Source organism: Panthera pardus, unplaced genomic scaffold, assembly GCF_024362965.1.
Source record: "Panthera pardus isolate Hobbes unplaced genomic scaffold, ASM2436296v1 HiC_scaffold_27, whole genome shotgun sequence".
In the NCBI taxonomy this organism is placed as follows: Eukaryota; Metazoa; Chordata; class Mammalia; order Carnivora; family Felidae; genus Panthera; species Panthera pardus.
In genome coordinates this window covers 66,469,468-66,491,625 of record NW_026526843.1, presented here as the reverse complement: position 1 = coordinate 66,491,625, position 22,158 = coordinate 66,469,468, and the positions used below count along the sequence as shown (strand labels likewise).

The 22,158-nt window shown below is 35.8% G+C and overlaps 1 protein-coding gene across 1 annotated transcript; it reads right to left on the bottom strand.

Moving 5' to 3' along the window:
• Positions 1-14,384: 14,384 nt before the first annotated feature.
• On the bottom strand, positions 14,385-16,610 carry NAP1L2 (nucleosome assembly protein 1 like 2). The gene has a single exon (XM_019438473.2). The coding sequence runs from the start codon at positions 16,602-16,604 to the stop codon at positions 15,210-15,212; it is 1,395 nt and encodes a 464-aa protein (XP_019294018.2). The 5' UTR covers positions 16,605-16,610; the 3' UTR covers positions 14,385-15,209.
• Between the last annotated feature and the right edge of the window lie 5,548 nt (positions 16,611-22,158).

Below are 22,158 nucleotides of genomic sequence, written 5' to 3'. Positions count from 1 at the left end.
TCCCAAGCAGAAAAAATACCCCCAAAATGCACACCAAGAATAGTACATTCAAAATGCAGAAAATCAAAGATGATTTTAAAAATCTTGAAAAAAGTCAGAGGGGAAAAAACATCTTACATATAGAGAAACAAGGATAAGTATTACATCGGAACTTCTCTTTAAAAAAATAAATAAATAAAACAAGGAGGGTAGAGTGAAATACATAAATTGTTGAAAGAAAAAAAAAAACAACCCAAATCCACCAACCTAGAACTTTGTGTCTAGCAAAATAATCATTCAAAACTGAAGGATGAATAAAGATTTTGAACAAACAAAACTTGAGAGAATTTGTCACCATTAAACCTGCCTTGCAATAAAACCTAGATATTCTCCAGAGAGAATAAATATGATATACGTCAGTAACTTGCCCTATATAAAGAAAGGAGAGTGTTAGAGAAGGTTTAAACAAAGGTGAAATAAAATCATTTGTTTCTCTTATTCTTAATTGCTGTAACAGATAACAGTTTGTTTAAAATAATAATAGCAACAATGTGTTGGGTGATCTTAGTTTACAGATAAGTCAAATCAATGTCAGAAATGTAATAAAGGATAGGAAGAAGGAAGTGGAACACTAGTATACAGTACCTGAACTGACTATAAAACAGTATAGTGTTATTTGAAGGTGAATCTAAATTAGTTATAAATGTATATTGTATACTCTAGGGCAACAACTAATTAAGAAAAAATTAGAATAGAAATTTGAAAAGAAAGAATATGGAATCACATAAAATATTCAATTAAAATCTGAGAAAATGAAAGATGAGTGGAAGACAAAATAAAAACAAAAAACAAGGAGGTACACATATGGTACATATTATTCTAGCCATACCAATATTCACTTTAAATATTAATTGTTTAAATACACTTAGTCTTATTGGGCTGGTATAACAAATATATCACAAACTGGGTGGATTATGAAAATCAAAAAATTTATTTTTTTAATGTTTATTTATTTATTTTGAGAGAGAGAGTTCAAACAGGGGAAGGGCAGGGAAAGAGGAAGAGACAAAACCTCAAGCTGGCTCAACACTATCAGCACAGAGCCTGACATGAGGCTTGAACTCACGAACCAGAACCGGAAGATCATGACCTGAACTGAAATCAAGAGTCAGAGACTTAACTGACTGAGCCACCCAGGCACCCTGAAAAAATATTTATTTCTTAAAGTTCTAGAGGCTGGAATTCTAAGATCATGGCACCAGCTGATTTGTTGTCTGGTGAGAGTCCACTTTTTGGTTCATAGGTGGATGCATTTTCACTGTAATTTCACATATTGGAAATGGCAAAGGAGTTTTCTCAAGCCACTTTTATGAGTACTAGTTCCACTCACAAGGACTGTATAATACCAATCAAAATCCCAGCAAGTTATTCTGTGGATATTGACAAGCTTATGCTTATGTTGATATGAAATGACAAAATTGCCAACACAATGCTGAAAAAGAACAGTTTCATAATTGATATTTTCCACCTTAAATTTTTTTTTAATGTTTATTTTTATTTTTGAGAGGGAGAGAAAGAGAGAGAGAGCGCGCGCACTAGTGGGGGAAGGGCAGACAGAGAGGGAGACACAGAATCTGAAACAGGTTCCAGGTTCTGAGTTGTCAGTAGAAAGCCTGATGTGTAGCTCGAACTCGGAAATGGCGAGATCATGACCTAGGCCAAATTTGGATCCTCAACCAACTGAGCCACCCAAGCGCCCCGGTATTTTCCATCCTTAAAATTTAAAATAAAGCTACACATAGCAATTTATATAAAAAATAACATTGAGGTTTGGGTGGGGATTAAACAATCTGGAGACTGCTTTGGGTAATATAGACATTTTAAGAATATTAAGGATTCCATTCTGTGAATACAAGATGTCTTTCCATTTGTTTGTGTCTTCTTTTTTTTCTTTCGGCAATGATTTATCCTTTTTAGTATACAAATCTTTCTTCTCCTTGGTTAAATTTATTTCTAAGTATTTCATTCTTTTTGATACTATTCTAAATGAGATTTTTTAATTTCCTTTTTGGAAAGTTTCTTGTTAGCCTGTAGAAACATAACTGACTTTTGTATGCTGATTTTGCACTCTGCAACTTTGATGAATTTATTAGTTTTAGCAACTTTTTTTGTGGCCTTTAGGATTTTCTACATAAGATCATGTCATCAGCAAACATATATCATTTTACTTCTTCCTTTCCAATTTATTTTTTAAGTTTACTTATTTGAGAGAGAAGGAGAAAGTGCAAGTGGGGGAAGGGCAGAGAGAGAGGGAGAATCTCAGGCAGATTCCACATGGTCAGTGCAGGGCCTGTTGGGGGGCTTGAACTCACAAAACCCTGAGATCATGACCTGAGCCAAAATCAAGAGTCAGATGCTTTAGATACTTTTATATTTAGATACTTTAGATACTTTTCTTTCTTTTTCTTGTCTAATCGCTTGAGCTAGAAGTTCTGGTACTATGTTGAACAAGAATGATGAGAAAACGCATCCTTTCCTTGTCTCAGGGGGAAAAAAAAACTTCGGTTTTTTCCTGTTGAGCATGATGCTAGCTGTGCGCTTATAATATATGGCCTTTATTACATTGAGAAATGTTCACTCTAATATACTCTTGAGAGTTTTTATCATGAATCATTGCTGAATTTTGTCAAATGCTTTGTCTGCATCTGTTGAGATGATCATGTGAGTTATATACTTCATTTTGTTAATATGGTATACCATGCTAATTAATTTACATATGTTTAACCCTTCTTATATGCCAGATATAAATCCTACTTGACCATGGTGTGCAATTATTTTATTATGCTATTGAATTTGGTTTGCTAGTATTTTGTTGAGAATTTTTGCATCTATGCTCATCAGGGATACTGGTCTGATGTTTTATTTTCTTGGAATGTCTTTGCCTACCTTTGGTATCAGGGAAATGCTGGCCTTCTAAAATAAGTTTGGAAGTGTTCCTTCCTTTTCAATTTTTGAAAGAGTTTGAGAAGAGTTGGCATTACTTGCTTTTTGACTTTTAATTTATATTTTTATTTGGTTATAGCTGACACATAATGTTACATTAGTTTCAGGCATACAACATAGTGATTCAACATCTCTATATGTTATGCTATGCTCACCACATGTATAGCTACCATCTGTCACCACACAATGCTATTACCATATCATTGACTATATTCTCTATGCTGTGCCTTTTATTCCTGTGATTTATTCATTATTTAATTGCTTGTTAGAATTCACCAGTGAAGCCACCTAATCATGGGCTTTTCTTTGTTGGGAGATTTTTTATTTATGATTCACATAAAGCCACAAAAGACCCCAAATAGCCAAGGCAACTTTGAGCAAGAAGAAGAAAGATGGCAGCATCACACTTCCTGATTTCAAAGTATATTACAAAGCTACAGTAATCAAAACAGTATGTACTGGAACAAAAACAGACATATAGAGCAATGCAACAGAATAGACAGTCCAGAAATAAACCCACACATATACAGTCAACAGATCTTTGGCAAAGGAGCCAAAAATACACAGGGGGAAAAGACAGTCTCTTCAAAAACATTGACAAACATTGACAAATGGGGTTGCATCCAACTAAAAAACTTCTGCACAGCAAAGGAAACAATCAACAGAGTAAAAATGCAACCTACTAAATGAAAGAAAATATTTGCAAACCATACATCTGATAAGGTATTATATCCAAAATGCACATGGACTTATACAACTAAAAACATAGTAAAGCAGTAAGAGAAAAAATGAGGGACCAAAATGTATGACATACAGGAAACAACAGAAAGTGAAATCCAAGCCTTTTCCTTTATTTAAATAGATTAAATTCCTCAATAAAAGCATAGTTTGACAGAATGGATTAAAAAATATGATCCTACTCTATGCTGACTGTAAAGACTCTCTTTACATCTAAAGGTTTACTTAAGTTGAAAGTAAAAGAATGTAAAAAGATATTCCATGCAAATAGTAAGCAAAAGAGAGTAGCTGGGTAGCTACAGTAATAGCAGATAAAATAAACATTAATTCAAAAATGTTTTAACAGACAAAGATAGTATATATTAATAAAAGAATCAATTCACAAAGATAAAACAATTATACATACACCAAATATCAAAACTCATTTAAAAAAATTTTAATGTTTATTTTTGAGAGAGAGACAGAGAGACAGAGAATGATGTTGATCTATCAGCACAGAGCCTGACATGGGGCTTGAACCCACGAACTGACATCATGACCTGGGCTGAAGCTGGACGCTCAACTGACTGAGCCACCCAGGTGCCCCAAAACTCATTTTGTAGATAAATAGATATGGATATAGATATAGACATATATATGACATTGAAATAATTGATGAGAGAAATCGACAGTTCTATAATAATTGTAGGAATTTTTATTAAAGTCTTCCTTTCAATAATGAATAGTAACATCAGACAGAGATTAATAAATAAATAGAGAACTTGAACAACATTATAAACCAATTGGATGTAACAAGAATATATACAACACTTTACCCAACAAGAGAAGAACACACTTTTTCTGATGTGCATATGGAACATTCTCTATTATTAAGAACACCAAACAAGTCTTAGTAAATTTAAAAAGAAATCACACAAACTATTTTCTCTTATCACAGTGGAATAAAACAGAAAAATCATGGGGCACCTGGGTGGCTCAGTTGGTTGAGCATCTGACTCTTGGTTTGGGTTCAGGTCATGATCTCATGGTTCATGGGTTCGAGCCCCATGTCAGGCCCTACACTGACAGTGCTGAGCCTTCTTGAGATCCTCTCTCTCCCTCTCTGCCCTTTCCCTGCTTGTGCTCTCTCTCTCAAAATAAGTAAAAAATAATCAACAGTATAAGGTAGAGGAAAATACTCAAATATGTGGATACTTTTTAAAAAATTAGTCAAAGAAGAAACTACAAGAGAAATTAGAAAATATCTTGAGACAAATAAAAATGAAAAGACAACATTCTAAAACATATGGGATGAATTAAAGTAGTTCTAAGAGAAAAAAAATATTGCTTTAAAAGCTTACATTAAAAAAGAAATACTTCAAATCAACAATTTATCATGACACCCAAAAGAACTAGAAAAATAACTAAAGCCAAAGCTAGCATAAGGAAGTAATAAAGATTAGATAAGAGATCAATAAAATATTGAAGAGAAAAACAATAGAGAAAATCAACAAAACCAAAAGTTGGGACTTCAAAAAAATCAACAAAATTGACAAACCTTCAGGTAGACTGAATAAGGAAAAAAGAGACAATCCTCAAATTACTTAAATTAGAAATGAAAGCAGTGACTTTACTACCAATGTTACAGGAATAGACAGGATTACTAGAGAGTTTTTTGAACAATTGTACATCAACAAATCAAATAATCTAACTGGACAAATTCTTAGAAGCACATACCTTACCAAGACTGAATCATAAAGTACTAGACAATCTGTATAGACCCATAACTAGAAAGGAGATTGGATCAGTAACCAAAATCTTCCCAATAAAGAAAAGCCTAGAACTGGATGTCTTCACTGGTGGATTCTACCAAACATTTCAAGAAATAATACCAATCCTTCTCAAGCCCTTCTAAAATATTGAAGAGGAGGGAACACATCCTTATTTTATGAAGACAGCTTTATTCTGACATCAAAGACAAAGACCTACAAGACAAGAAAAATACAGACCATTACCCCTTATGAACATTGATGCAAAAATCCTCAACAAAGTACTAGCAAAATTAATTCAGCAACATGTTAAAAGAATTATATAGTATGACGAGTGGGATTTTTTCCTGGAATGCAAGAATGGTTGAACATATGAAAATCAATCAATGTAATACACCACATTAAAAGAATGAGGGGAAAAAAACACATGATCATCTCAATTTATGCAGAAAAAGCATTTGACAAAATTCAACATGCTTTTATGTTAAAAACACTCAACAAGCTATGAATAGAAGAAAATTACTGAAATATATATTTAAGGTATAATGAAAAGCCCAGTGTGAACATCATACTCAATGGTAGGAGACTGAAACTTTTCCTCTAACATCGGGGACAAGATAAGGATGCCCACTTTACCACTTCAAGTCAACATATTATTGAAAGATTTATCCAGAACAATTAGTCAAGAAAATTAAATAAAATGCATTCAAGTTGGAAAAGAAATAAAATAATCTCTGTTCATAGATTACATGATCTTATATGTAAAAACCCTTAAAGATTCCACAATTTTTTTAGAATCAAATTCAGCAAAATTCCAGGACACAAAATCAATACACAAAACAGTTACATTATCATGCATTAATAAATAATTTGAAAAGGAAATTAAGAAAATAATCCCATAATTCTATTTATGACATCAAAAACAAAATATTTAAGAATAAATTTAACCAAAGATGTGAGAGATCTGTACAGTGTAAACCACAAAACATTGCTACAAGAATTAAAGACAGAAATAAATGGAAGGACATTCCATGTTCACAGATTGGAGGAATCAATATTGTTAAGATGTGAATACTACCCAAAGCAATCTACAGATTTAATGTAATTCCTATCAAAAACCCAACTACAATTTTGTAGAAATATAAAAACCCATCCTGAGTTCATATGTAATTTCAAGGGATCTTGAATAACTCAACAATCTTGAAAAGGAAGAACACTTTTGGAGGACTCATACTTCCTGATATCAAAATTTATTATGACGCTACAGTAATCAAAGCAGTGTGAAAATGGCACAAAACAGACATATAGATCAACAAAATAAAGAGCTCAAAAAATACACCTTTGCAAAAATGGTCAGTCTTTTTTTTTTTTTTTTTGACAAGTCTGCCGAAATCATTCAATTGGGAAAGGACAGTCTTCAACAAATGGTGCTGGAAAAACTGATGTCCACATGCAAAATAATAAAGTTGTACCCTTATCTTACATCATATATAAAAGTTAACACAAATGGATCAAATACCTAAGTGTAAAAGCTAAAATCATAAAACTCAGAAGAAAACATAAGGGAAAATCTCCATGGCATTAGCTTTGGCAATGATTTCTTGGCTATGATATCAAATGCACAGGCAACAGAAGAATATATAAATAAATTTTATTTCATCAAAATTTAAAACTTTTGTTCATCACGGATGCCATCAATAGGGTTAAAAGGCAATCCATGCAATGAGGGAAAATATTTGCAAATCATAGATCTGGGATAAGGGATTAATACGCAGAATGTACAAAGAACTTCTACAATTCAATAGCAAAACAACAACTCAAATCAAAAATGGGCAAAGGACTTAAATAGATATTCTTCAAAAGAAGAATACAAATGGCCATAAAGCATGTGAAAAAATTATCAACATCACTAATTTTAGGGAATTTCATATCAAAGCCACAATGAAATTCACACATTATAATGGCTATTATTTTTTAAAAGTACAGAAAATAACAAGTATTGGTGAGGATGTAGAGAAATAGAAACCCTCATGAAATGGTACAGCCACAATGAAATTGAGGGTATTCTACAAAGTACCTGACTGATTCTCCTCAAAACTGTCAAGATCATCAAAAAGAAAACACCTGCACATGAAACCTAACCAGGGTGACTTGTCTGCTAAAATATAACAAGATTTAAACAGGATCTAGTGTATCATAACATAATACTAAAAATGTCCAGGATATAATCGAAAACCACTCATCATATCAAGAACCAGAAAATCACAACTTGAATGAATAAAAACAATCAACAGATGCCAATACCAACATGACTCAGATATGGTAATTATCTGATAAGTATTTGAAGCAGTTATTATTAAATGCTTCAACAAGCAATTATGAAGACTTTTGAAACAAATGAATAAGAAAATCTCAGCAAAGAAATAGAAGTTATAAAAAATAAACCAAATAGAAATAAAGTTGAAAAAAATAAAATAAATAAACAAACACACTGGATGGGTTCAACAGCAAAATGCAGATGGGCAGGAAATAATCAGTGAACTTGAACACAAATAAATAGAATTGACCCTAAATGAACAACAGAAAGAAAATAGACTGAAAAAAAATGAACAGAACCATGAAAGCTATAATAATAATAAAAGATCTAACATTCATGTCATCTAGGTTCCAGAAAAAAGGAGAAGGGTTGTGGAACTGACAAAATATTCAAGGAAATTAAAGCTGAAAATTTCCAACATCTGGCAAAAAGTATAATGCTACAGAGCTCGTGTAATTCTATGTGCTATTTTTGTACCTGCCTGTGAGTCTCTAATTATTTCAAATAAAAGGTTTAAAAAAGAGAAAATGACAAAAGAAAATGACCTAAAATCCTCTTGTTTGTTATTACCTCAGGGATATAAAGTTATAAAAGAGTAGCTATAATTTATTAAACCCTTATTATGTACCAAGCCCATCATATAATAATTTTTTCTTCATAACAATCCTAAGAAGTGATAATGATTATTATAATAATAACCACCTAATGTTTTAGGGCTTGCTATGTACCAGGCATTGTGCCAAGTGCTGGGCAGTCATATCACAATGAATTATCAAAACAATCTTATGACCTAGGCACTACTAATTATCTCCACTGTATAGATATGGAAACTGGTGACCCAGATCACATAATATACAAGTTCCACAATAGGAACAAGAACTGAGATTTTAAAATTGAGATTTAAAAAAGCAAAAAATTTAAATTAAACCTATGATTATGTGGGAAAGAATAGGTCACATTAGCAAAGCCTAAATTATAGAATATTTAAGAGAAAATGAGATTTAATTCCTGTAATAATTTTACATTGTTAACCTGCATTAGGAAGTTTTCTTAAAAAGCTTCAGCCCAGCTACTATGATATATTAAATCAATGAGGTAACATACCTAACAAAGAAATATGTTCATATCTATCCCTACACTAGTACCAAGCAGCTTTAATATGGGCAGAGGCATTTTGATATTAAGCAAACTTGCAATATCATTCATCATTCAGTTTCACCGAAGGCAGCATAGTGTGATGAAGAGCATGAGCAATGAGATTAAATATGAACTCCTGCACCACTAATTGAATGGTATTGACAAATTACAATGTCTGTATCTCAGATTTCTCATCTGAAAAATGGAGATAACCACCCTTATCCAAACTAGTGAGAACATAATTCTGAAATGTCCTAAAATGCCACGTGAATATAAAGTAAGAGTATGCAATTTAATACTTGACCATGAAGTGCAAATGCCTTAAATTGGCTAATATGGATCTTAGTAAGTATAAATACCTCCTCAATTCCTCTAAGCTGTAAAATAAAAAGTACCTTATCACAGGGAGAAAGGGAACTCATCACAAACCACTCAATCTTCCCTTATCCATAGGACTCCTGGCAAACTACAGGTGATATCTTGGGCAACAAAGATTTATGGTGGGAATTTCATTTCCACTTGTTACTGATATATTCCACATTAAAACATACACATACAGGGGCACCTGGGTGGCTCAGTCAGTTAAGTGTCTGACTTCAGCTTAGGTCATGATCTCACGGTTTGTGAGTTCGAGCTCTGTGTTCGGGCTCTGTGTTGACAGCTCAGAGCCTGGAGCTGCTTCGGTTTCTGTGTCTCCCTCTCTCTGCCCCTCTCCCGCTCTCTCTCTCTCCCTCTCTCTCAAAAATAAATAAACATTTAAAAAACTTAAAAAAAACATGCACATGCATGCAGAGATGCAAGCATGCACATACATAGACACAGTATCAATATTTATTTTCACCTTGATAGCTGATGTAGAAATACGAAATGATAAAGCACTCCATACTGGTTCCACCTGCTGTGAATCCTTCTGACCATGCGTTTCCTCTCACTCTGGATCATACAGATGTGTGTGTGTGTGTGTGTGTGTGTGTGTGTAACAGTCTGAGAACATGTTAAATGTGAAATACAAAATGTAAAAATACAGCTGCTTTTCACCATTTTCATGAAGTTGCCTTGTGAAATTTTTATTTCAACACCAATCTGCTTGGAAAGCTTTTATTCTTATGTCAAGTGATACACTTGATTGGAATGCTGAACCTTTCATGTGAAGTTTAAATTAATACACAGATTCTGTACTTTACAGAAGCAGTGAATCACAAATAGATGATTAATGTATTACAGACTGATTTCGTCTTCCAAATACACCTACACTAGTATTGACATTGAAGTAGGTGTCAGAACCAGTAATACACCTTTTATATACACTACTTCTTGTATACATGTTTATACTTGTATTTATATACGCCTGACCCAAATCTGTCCTGAGGCCAAGGTGCCACTGTACTTCATCAACCAAAAGGTATCTATTCTGCAGGTATTTAAAACCAAAACCTCCCACATTATCCAATTCTGGGACTCTCCTCTTGTCATCCACTTAAGTTTCTCTTTCCCCCAGGCGGGGGTCAGAACAAATGCTAACCAAGCCAGGATTCTCCCACTACGCTGCCACCTATTTTTGCCCTCCCTACGAGTACCTTCGCTTTAGCAGACAAGTCGACCTTGACCTCATCGCAGAAGAACGCACCTCTACTTCCGATCTCCTCCAAAACCACTGACACCTGACCTGGGTATGCCTCCTCCAGAACTGCCTCTCTTCTTACCGGCCACAGGCACTAGTACACACACAATGTGGTTTCATAAAGCACCGGAGCCAGGAAGACGACTCACCCACTCCTTTTGACCAGCATGCGCGCACACACACACACGCACGGACGCACGACCGTGCGCACAAAGGCCAAAGAGGATCCTTAAACACTAGTGGCCTCTATGATGATTCAGTCTGTCTCCCCTACCCCCACGTATTCTTGCACACGCCCTAATAGAGAAGTTTTACCAGGGCTAGGGTCCTTTATGACAAGTGACCATCCCGCACTAGCTTCCCTCCCACTTTACCCCATCCCACACAGGACGTCGCGCAAACACACAGAAACGCGCGCGCGCGCACACACCGCCTGAAGAGCCAGAAGTGAGGTGAGTGCACCTGCAAAATGGAAGTAGTGATTACCCATTGGCTGCATGATATAGAGTTTTAATTGCCTTAAAACACCCTGAGAATAGGTCAACAAATGGATCATTAGAGTAGTTTTAAAAAACAGGCAGAGATTGTTTACTTTTGGACATTCTTTTCTTTTTTGCTTTAAAACCCTGTATTATTCTGCAAAAAAAATAAAAACAAAAACAAAAACTCAGAGACAATATATTTCAGAAATGTGTTCCATGTTAAACTTATTCTTTATTTTTAAAAGTATACTGCTTTAAAATAATTGCTACATGTTGCATACATACCTATGTGGTAACTAAAAAATAAAATTTGTTATGTACCTATGGATGATATATAATACCATGTGATTCTTATTTTATGTATTCTATTTTTCTCTGGTTTCCAAATATTTTAATATAATAATGCATCATTGGCCAGTGAACAAATGGCATGTGGTATTGAGTTTGGCATACACAGCTACAAAGATAATGAATGTACTCAGTGGTGAGGAAGTAACACCACAGTCACTATATTTTCCTCTTCATTAACCAGGCTTGACAGTACCTTGCCAGTCCTTAAGTACTGCTGCTAAATTTGCCACTTAGCCTTCCTTAATACTTGCAGAAATCCTGGAGATTTTGTTATTAAACTGCAAAGTATGTTCTTTCACTTTTTGTTAAATTAGAAACAAATTAGGGAGACAATTATTAATAATTCAATAAAAATTTATTGCACTCCTATTGTATACCAGTTTTTAGTATTTCACAGATAAAAACTTAGTAATAAAAATAATAGATACACCTATACAGCACTCACTATGTGTCATACAGATTTCAAGCACTTCATATAAACCAATTAAATCTTCATAATAATCTGTGAAGTAGATGCACAAATTATTATTATACTTTTACAGATATGAAAACTAAGACACACAAAGTAGCTTGTACAAGGTCACCCAAATAATAAATTACAAAATTGGGATTTGAATTTAAGCAGCCTGGCTTCAAAGATGAATCACTCTGCTATATGGTATATAATACTAAATACTGTAACTTACACCATAAATTATTAGGTTCCCCCAAAATGGAATTTTATTGTATTTAGGCATTTCAGTATATTCCCTGGGAATACCAAAATTCTAACAAGGCCCAATAGCCACCTCAACAACCCTTTCAGGACTTTATAAATGATACATTTTTCAACAGAACAATTACAAAAAGAATTAAGGTAAAAATTCTATTCTTAGTCACACTTGGGCCCTACCTCCTATTATAGGCCTCTCCGGTATATGGGCTGAAGCCTATGGCCTACCCTCAAAGCCTAAATTTCCTTTCCACTAGTCTAAACTTAAATCAAATGAACATCCATCCCAAGACAAGCTGAGAGTGATGACTGCCTCAAATTTCATCCCTGAGAAGGGGTGAAAGAGAAGGAAATATAAAAAAGCAGTCCCTGACATTAGGAACCTGGTCTGGTCCTCACAGCTAGGCCATGCTATTCTATTGGATAAACCATCTCATAGAATACCAACTTCAGACAAGGTTATGCTGGGACTGTACAAAAATGAGGCAAAGTAAGGCCATCTAATTTTGTCTAAGCACAGACAAAAACAAGGTCACAAAACACCAAATATTACTACCTTTCTAAAATCAGTGGCTACAACCTCTTTACCAATTACATCTTTATCCTTGTTCTAGTATCTCCCCCCATAGAAGAGATTTATTGAACTACCAATCATTAAATTGTCCTACAATATAGAATAAACCCCCACTTCCATAGACCCTCCATCAAATCACACAACCAAAGCCCAAATTCTGCAATATGTTTTCTAACACTTACTTACTGATAACATACAATGGTTCCCCAGGATGTGTGTTCTCCTGGGGGAGATGATGGAGACTGTGGGTATGTTCAACTTGTTTACCTATGTTCAACTTGGGCATGTGCTTATTCAACTATGGGTATGTCCTTGATGGTCTTTGGCTGGACACCACTGACATGAGGGATAAAGCAAAGGGGCTGGCCTGCCCTTACAGAAAGCCCAGAAACAGCTTTACTGCTCTCTATTCTGGAGGCAAGAGAAAGGGACAAGGAGAGACTTCAAGATGCCTGATCCTCCTCTGTAAAATAGCAGGAAAGATACACCCACGTTCCTGACTTTTTAATGCATAATAACAATAACAACGACTAAAAGGGTACCAATCTTTATTTTGTGGAAGGGTTTGAAGGGGAGTTGGGAATTTAACAAACGTCAAGATTGAGGGTGGTGAAGACTATGAAAATGTTTACATTTATCAAGCATACATTGTATTTCCCAACTTAGGTTCCCCTATAATAGTAAGTTGTCTCTAGTTCCTTATACCCTGCCAACTATTGCAACCCCATAGAAAAGCAAGTGAGCATTTACTATTGACCCTGGGAGGAAGATATATTTAGAGGAGGATCCCATCCAGACAGGAAAAGGAAAGAAAAAGCCCATTATCTTCCTCCTCAGTTGATTGTAAAGATGAGGCAGAGGTAAAAAAAAAAAAAAATCAGTGTTATAAACTTACCTCTCTTAGCCAAAATCCAAAGGAGGCATGTTCAATAATGGAGGAATAAGTCACAAGCAGAAGAGATTTTGTTCCACTTTCATCTTATACTTCTGTGGGATCACATCACAATCACCTGGCATGGAAGAGTGGATAGGCAGCAATAACGAGACACAGTACTTCTTAGCCACTCTCAGATCTCACACGGCTGGGAAAGCATTTAAAAATTCCGTGTTGTCCCAGAGGGATAGATGTGACCTTCACAGAGTCTGCCAAAATGGGAAGCTGAACCTCTGGGTTTCCACACGTGAAGAAGGCAATGCCAACTCTGGGACAATGTCAGCTCTCTAACCAACCACATCCCTTTTTCCTGGTCAGTGCAGCCCCCTCCCCACCAATGTCATAAAACAATATAAGCCCCTGTACATCCAGATGACATTGTGGAAGGGTAGGTAAATCTGAAATATAGACTAACACACAGGAGCCTGTTATTTATGCAGTGTTTAAATTATAAATAGCAGTTAATTTCCTGGATTAAAACTGAGACTTTTGTTTCTCTGCAAACTTGGGGTGTGGAGGTGCACTCAGAATTAAAATTACATTAGTTATAAAACCTAAGATAGTTTCTTTGCACATCTAAGTATAGTGTTAGTAAATCTGCATGCATATTTAAACACATTGAAAAATAATAGAAAATAAATCAAGACATTAACAGTGCTTATCTTTGGGGAGTGAGTATATGGATTTTGGTTTAATCAATGTATTGTTTAGTATTTCCTAATGTTTTCCAATAAGCATAACACTTTTATAATGAGAAAAAAAGATAAGTTGTAGAACAGGAAACACACTGAAATTTTTATTTATTTTATTTTACAGTGAAAGAACATGAAAAAAACTTTTCAAAATGTTCATGTGATTACTTCCAATGAATGATTAAGTGTACTATAGGAAGAGAAATTACACACTGTAATTACAGTTTACATAATTACACAGAACAACATGTGGCAATCTTTTGAAAGCACTGTGATTAACACCTCACTGATAAACAATAACCTCAATATAACTAAGTTTTATTATTTATCATGGTCAAATAAAATACAAGAGCCTATGGATAAGCTGTTACTAACAATAAATGTAGTTTTACCTGAAAATTTTAACCATATGCAGGCTTCTTAAGCATTCAAGTTTTAAATTCTACTGTATTTTGTTGCAAAATGAAGCAGGTACAAGAGAATAAACCCACTAGATAAAGGACTAAGAAAACACACACACACACACACACACACACACACACACACACACACAGCTTCAAAAAGCCTTGGGTTGGTTCTCCAAGATTTTCTTTCCAAACAAATGTTGGTCTCATTTAGCAGTTCTGATAATATTCACAGCCACAGATTAATAGCTATATGTTGAAAAGACTTTAGAAGGATTAAACTACACATTATATAGATATTTTAAACCATCTACCGCAGTTTATATTTCTTGAAAACATTCTACTACTAAAATGCAAGGTCACATTAATTAGTATTTAAATCTCTCTTATATTTCTGAGACCTATGTTTTAAATGACCCTACAAGAAAAAATTCAGAACACAAGGCTCTAATTAACTTCTTGCATCTTGAGTAACTAGATCTACAGCAGTTAATGTCAGGACCAAGTACACTTTGCTTCAGCGATCAACATCTTCTACTATTCCCTCAAGATTTTTGCAACAAGCTTTAACCTCCTCAATTGCAGCCATCCAATTATCATAAATAATTTTGTCATAAATTGCATCATTAACTTCCCTAACTACCCCCTCCTGCTGAGATTCAAGTGCATCACCTGAGAAAAACAACACTGATCTTGGTATTATGTAAGTACGTAAATTGTGACCAAGTAAAAAATCATCATTTCCATCCTTTCCAGTTGAGTTGATTCCATGAGGAGTAAAGAAATTGAAGAACGAATCCTTGGGAAAATCTTCAGTTACAGTTCGGATTGTCCCCCAGATCCGGTGTTTCTGCTTCTTCCTGATGGTTTTCAAAGTGACATTCTTACCTTCATTCCAATCTATCTCACAGCCTATGCAATACTCAATTGCAGTTCCCCTATAGGGATGGGGATCATAATACGCCAGCCTTGACTTCAGCACATAAGTCTTTGTTAACAGCTCATTTTTGAAATATTCATTGGGCTTGAAGTGAAATTCTAGCGTGAAACTGAGAGGCTCGCCAGGATCTGAAAGTTTCACTTTAATATCTGTCAGGAGCTTCAGAATAGGCTCATCATATTTCTTAATCAAAGGAGTGAGTGTGTCAACATTTTTTAATACAGTCAGCCAAAAATTAGGAATTCCTTTAGGATCCTGTTCTTCTTTATTCTCTTCTCCGGTAGCCTCGATGTCGTCATCAGTATCCTCGTCATCGTCATCATCATCATCCTCCTCGACAGCATAATCATAATAATCTCCTTCACAACCATCATCCTCATCCATATACTCATGTACCAGACCCTCCTCATTACCATCCATTTCTTCCTCATCATACATCTCATCATCATAGTCCTCAGAGTCTGACTTATATTCACATTCCTCTTTTGTAGGTTCATAGATTGCATTTATGATCTGACGTCTTTTTTCCAATAACGGTTGATACATTTCAGCAAACTTCCTTTCAATGCCATGAAATTCCCTCAGAAATTTGGATTCCAGATTGGCCACTCTAGTTTGAAGTTTTTTGAGGGCTAACACACGGTACTTAACTTTCAAAGGCAGACTTTCAACAAAGTCTGTATCTAAAAGATAACCAATAAGTCCTTTTGGACGGTCTGTGTCTGAATCCTCATCAGTATCTTCATCTTTTACCCCGCCTTCCCCGGACCTAGCAGCAGCATCTTCACCTTTCTCCCCTTCTTCCCCAGGCCCTGCGGCGGCTTCCTCACCTTGCACTTTATCATCTCCAGGCCCAGCTGCGACATCTTCACTGCGCTCCAGTTGTTCCCCGGGTCCCTCCATCATTACCTTATTACCAGCCTCTTCTTGACTAGATTCTAACAGTTCCTTGTGGTCGGCTGACTCGGACATTTTTCAAAGGACCGTACACGCTTAAGGTGGCTATCGCCAAGATAAGGAAGGAGACCTGACCTCCGCAGCGAAAGACTCACCGGAAAAGCAGAAGCAGCGGCGGCTGGGACAGAGGTGGAATGCGCAGTGGTGGCAGGCTGCAAGAGTAATGGTTGAGGCTGCTGCCGGGATGAAGGCTGTGCTGAGGCCGCGAGAAGCGGGAGGAGGCAATGGTGCCCTGGGCTGGAGTGCAGAGAAGGCGATGGTCGGTCTTGCAGGAACCATCCAGAGACTGCAGAGAGCTGCAGTGGGCGGACCTCCTCCGCAAGCAGCTAGTGCAGCAAGAAAAAAATGGTGCCACAGTATGATTACGCAGACGTCTCCTGACTAGATTTTCTTGGTGCATATAGTTTGCTGAGTCACTCCCTTCCTCCCTACAACTCTGCTCTAATTTCATTTGTTGGGCTATAGTGATTGACAAATCCTGAGCCAATAAATTATTAGATCTATCAAGTTTCCAAGCCCGCTCACCTTCCCAGGTTCTCTAATATAGCTGATTCATCTACCTCTAACTTAACATCCAACCCCCACCCCCACGCCTGATTTTTCCAGAAACTTAAATTTTATTTGTTTATTCTTTCAATTTGTAACTAGTATTATACTTTTATGATTTCAAGAAAAGCTAAAAGAAAATAGTACCTAAAATGTGGGACAAGGAGAGAAGACAAGGCCTCCACCCATCCTAAATTTGTCTCTTTAATTTTAGCCTCAGGCTCTGGAAGGAGGAAAGGGGTTTGGGGAGGGGTTTATAAAGAGAGGCTAGAAGGGAAAACACTAAAAACAAATTAGCTATCTTGGTCTTAGGGTGATGTAACTGACAGTGATTTAAATATTCTATTTTTGTTTTTTACTGTATTTTCCACAAGATTAATGGTAAGTGGGCAGCAATTTTAAATTGGAAATGCTCCTAACATTTCCTGGGATAGGAGAGGTGACAGAAGACGTGATTAGTTAAGGTTAGTGTGAAATACAGCCTAGTTAAACTTTGGTGAAGATCCAACGTGCTGTATCCAACTGTCTGACAAGTGAACACACAAGACAATAAACCAGTTGCCTGGCTAATCAGTAACTCACTCCTAATACTGACTTCCCTCTTCCTCCTTTTTGATGCTGGCTGTCAAGCCATTGGGAATTTTAAAAAGAAATGTTTAAATGTAAAGTAATATTTATTTTACAAATCACAGCACTTGCTTGACGCTTTTGTTACTGAAAATATTCTAAATCTCAGCATTACAGACATGGTTAAATATATGATAGAGTATTCACAAGGTGGAATGCTATGTATGCAGTCATTTAAAAATTTCCTCTGGTTAGGAATCATTGATGATGTTTATTTTGTCCATATTTCCAATGTTGGTCATTTATTAATTGAATAATTTTAAAAATTTTACTATTTCCCAGATTTAAACAATCTGTATTGTGTTATTATCACAGAGATAAACACTGTTTACATATTTTATTTCTTTTCAGACTCTTGCAGTATACTGGTAATTTTTTTCTTTTTTCATATTTTATTTCTGTGTACTGTGTATCATTACAATATTTACAAAATTCAATTTTCAGGCTTATGTATTGATCTGGTAGTTCCCTTGTTATGAGTCCATTCATTGCTTTCCAAGTTTCCTTTTTTCTGGTTCTAGAGTTGCACCATTCCTTGTAGTTATCTGATATAAATACAACACATGCTTATTTTTGTGAAATTTGGAAAATGAGGAAAATTTTAGAGTATAACAGAAATCACTAGTAATCTCAGAACCCTGAGAGAACCAATGTGAACATTTTGGTCTTGTTCTTTCTAACATGTCTACATATGTGTTCTGTTTAGGCTAGAGTTTTCTAAAAATAAAACTGAGATAAACTCTTTTATAAACTTTTCCCTCTCACTAACATATTCCAGTATACTTAAGTAGTTTCTAAAAATGTAATTTTAAAAGAAAACCCACTATTATGTAAATATATTATGACGTTGAACCAAAGTATTAAAAGATGAGGAGAATGTGTGCCATCTAATTTTAAGATTGAAGAGTCCTTCATAGTCATACATGCAGCCACAGAAACCATAAAGGGAATGATGTGTTTCATTACATATAACAAAAGTATATGACACCAAAGCATAGGCAACAAAAGAAAAAATACATAAATTGGAATTCTTCAAATTAGAAACATTTGTTCACAAAAAAATACTCTCAACAGAGTTAAAAGGCAGCCCATCAGGTGGGAGAAAATGTGTGAAAATCATATAACTGATAGAGGATTAATATCCAGAATACATAAGGAGTCCTACAACTCAAGAATAACAAAAACAAGCAAATCAGTTAAAAATGGGCAAAGGACTTGAAAAGATATCTCTACAAAGAAGAGATACAAATGGCACCTGAAAAGATGTTCAATATCACTAATTAGAGACATGCAAATCAAAAGCACAAAGAGGTATCACTTCACACCCATTAAAATGGCTATTATCAGAAGAATAAAAACAGAAATAAGTGTAGACAAGAATATGGAGAAATTGGAAACTTTGTGCATTATTGAGGAATGTGAAATGGTGCAACTCCAATAAAAAGCAATATGGTAGAACCTCAAAAAAAATCAACATAGAATTACCATATGATCCAACTATTCCACTTCTAGGTATATACCCAAAAGAAATGAAAGCAGGGTATCTAACAGATATTTTTACACCCATATGTTCATAGCAACATTTAAAAGAAAAATTTAATGTATGTTTATTTTTGAGAGAGAGAGTACAATCAGGGGGTGGGGCAGAGAGAGAGAGGGAGACACAGAATCTGATATAGTCTCCATCCAGGCTCTGAGCTGTCAGCACAGAGCCCGACGTGGGGCTCGAACTCGGGAACTGTGAGATCATGACATGAGCCAAAGTCAGATGCTTAAACGACTGATCCACCCAGGTGCCCCAGCAGCATTTTCCACAATAGCCAAAAGGTGGAAACAATGTAAATATCCATTGATGGAAGAATGGATTTTTTTTTAAAAACAGTAGTACATATATACATTCAGCCTTAAAAAGGAATGAAATTCTGATACATGATACAACGTGGATTAACCTTGATGACATTATGTTAAATGAAATAATACAGACACAAAAAGACAAATATTTTGTGATTCCACTTATATGAGGTATCTAGAATAGTCAAATTCATAGAGAAAGAAGGTAGAATGGTGGTTGCCAGAGTCTCGGGGAAGGTGGGAATGGGAATTTTTGTTGCCATTTTGATACTTGTTTTGTTGTTGTTTTTTTATAAATTTTCCCTGATCCTGTCTTCTTTTGCTCTCTTGCATGGTTTGTTGGCTCTCTTTAGTGATATGCTTGGATTCCTTGCTCTTTAGTTTGCATATCTATTACTGGTTTTTGACTTGTGGTTACCATTACATTTGCATATACCATCTTCTGCATATAGCAGTCTATATTAAATTGATGGTCATGTAAGTTTAAACCCCAGGGCACCTGGGTGGCTCAATTGGTTGAAGGTCTGACTTCAGTTCAGGTCATGATCTCACAGTTTGTGAGATCAAGCCCCGCATTGGGCTCCATGCTGACAGTGTGGATCTTGCTTGGGATGGGATTCTCTCTCTCTCTCTCCTCTTTCTCTGCCCTTCCCCTACTCATGCTTTCTCTCTCTCTCTCTCAAAATAAATAAATAAAGTTAAAAAAATTTAAACCCCTTCTTTACTCCTCTTTCCCCCATACTTTAGATATGTGGTGTCATATTTTACATCCTTTTATTTTATGAATCCCTATACTGCATTTTACAGAAATACTTATTTTTGTTTTTTGCTTTTCATACTCATGGTCTTCCTTTCCACTCAAAGAGTCTCCCTTAATATTTCTTCTAGGGCTGGTTTAGTTGTCATAAACTCCTTTAGGTTTCATTTGTCTGAGAAACTCTTTATCTCTCCTATTTTGAATGATAGCCTTGCTAGATAGAGAACTCATGAAATTAGGTCTCTCTAGCTTTCAAAGCCAAATGTTATGGGAATTTATCTTCCCTGTACTGGCCACCTGATGTAAATGTTTGGTTTTTGCCCTTTGCACCACTGGCTCCCTACTCACCACAGACGATCAAGGTCTCTTTAGCTCCAAAACAACGTCTTTTTTTTTTCAATATACGAAGATTATTGTCAAATTGGTTTCCATACAACACCCAGTGCTCATTCCAAAAGGTGCCCTCCTCAATACCCATCACCCACCCTCCTCTCCCTCCCACCCCCCATCAACCCTCAGTTTGTTCTCAGTTTTCAAGAGTCTCTTATGCTTTGGCTCTCTTCCACTCTAACCTCTTTTTTTTTCCTTCCCCTCCCCCATGGGTTTCTGTTAAGTTTCTCAGGATCCACATAAGAGTGAAACCATGTGGTATCTGTCTTTCTCTGTATGGCTTATTTCACTTAGCATAACACTCTCCACTTCCATCCACGTTGCTACAAAGGGCCATATTTCATTCTTTCTCATTGTCACGTAGTACTCCATTGTGTATATAAACCATAATTTCTTTATCCATTCATCAGTTGATGGACATTTAGGCTCTTTCCATAATTTGGCTATTGTTGAGAGTGCTGCTATAAACATTGGGGTATAAGTGCCCCTATGCATCAATACTCCTGTATCCCTTGGGTAAATTCCTAGCAAGGCTATTACTAGGGTCATAGGTCATAGGGTAGATCTATTTTTAATTTTTTGAGGAACCTCCACACTGTTTTCCAGAGTGGCTGCACCAATTTGCATTCCCACCAACAGTGCAAGAGGGTTCCCGTTTCTCCACATCCTCGCCAGCATCTATAGTCTCCTGATTTCTTCATTTTGGCCACTCTGACTGGCATGAGGTGATATCTGAGTGTGGTTTTGATTTGTATTTCCCTGATGAGGAGCGACGTTAAGCATCTTTTCATGTGCCTGTTGGCCATCCGGATGTCTTCTTTAGAGAAGTGTCTATTCATGTTTTCTGCCCATTTCTTCACTGGGTTATTTGTTGTTCGGGTGTGGAGTTTGGCAAGCTCCTTATAGATTTTGGATACTAGCCCTTTGTCCGATATGTCATTTGCAAATATCTTTTCCCATTCCGTTGGTTGCCTTTTAGTTTTGTTGGTTGTTTCCTTTGCTGTGCAGAAGCTTTTTATCTTCATAAGGTCCCAGTAGTTCATTTTTGCTTTTAATTCCCTTGCCTTTGGGGATGTGTCGAGGAAGAAATTGCTACAGCTGAGGTCAGAGAGGTCTTTTCCTGCTTTCTCCTCTAGGGTTTGGATGGTTTCCTGTCTCACATTCAGGTCCTTTATCCATTTTGAGTTTATTTTTGTGAATGGTGTGAGAAAGTGGTCTAGTTTCATTCTTCTGCATGTTGCTGTCCAGTTCTCCCAGCACCATTTGTTAAAGAGACTGTCTTTTTTCCATTGGATGTTCTTTCCTGCTTTGTCAAAGATGAGTTGGCCATACGTTTGTGGGTCTAGTTCTGGGGTTTCTATTCTATTCCATTGGTCTATGTGTCTGTTTTTGTGCCAA

Excerpts from the sequence above, each read along its gene's own strand:
- NAP1L2 (XM_019438473.2), bottom strand. The coding sequence starts at position 16,604 with ATGTCCGAGTCAGCCGACCACAAGGAACTGTTAGAATCTAGTCAAGAA.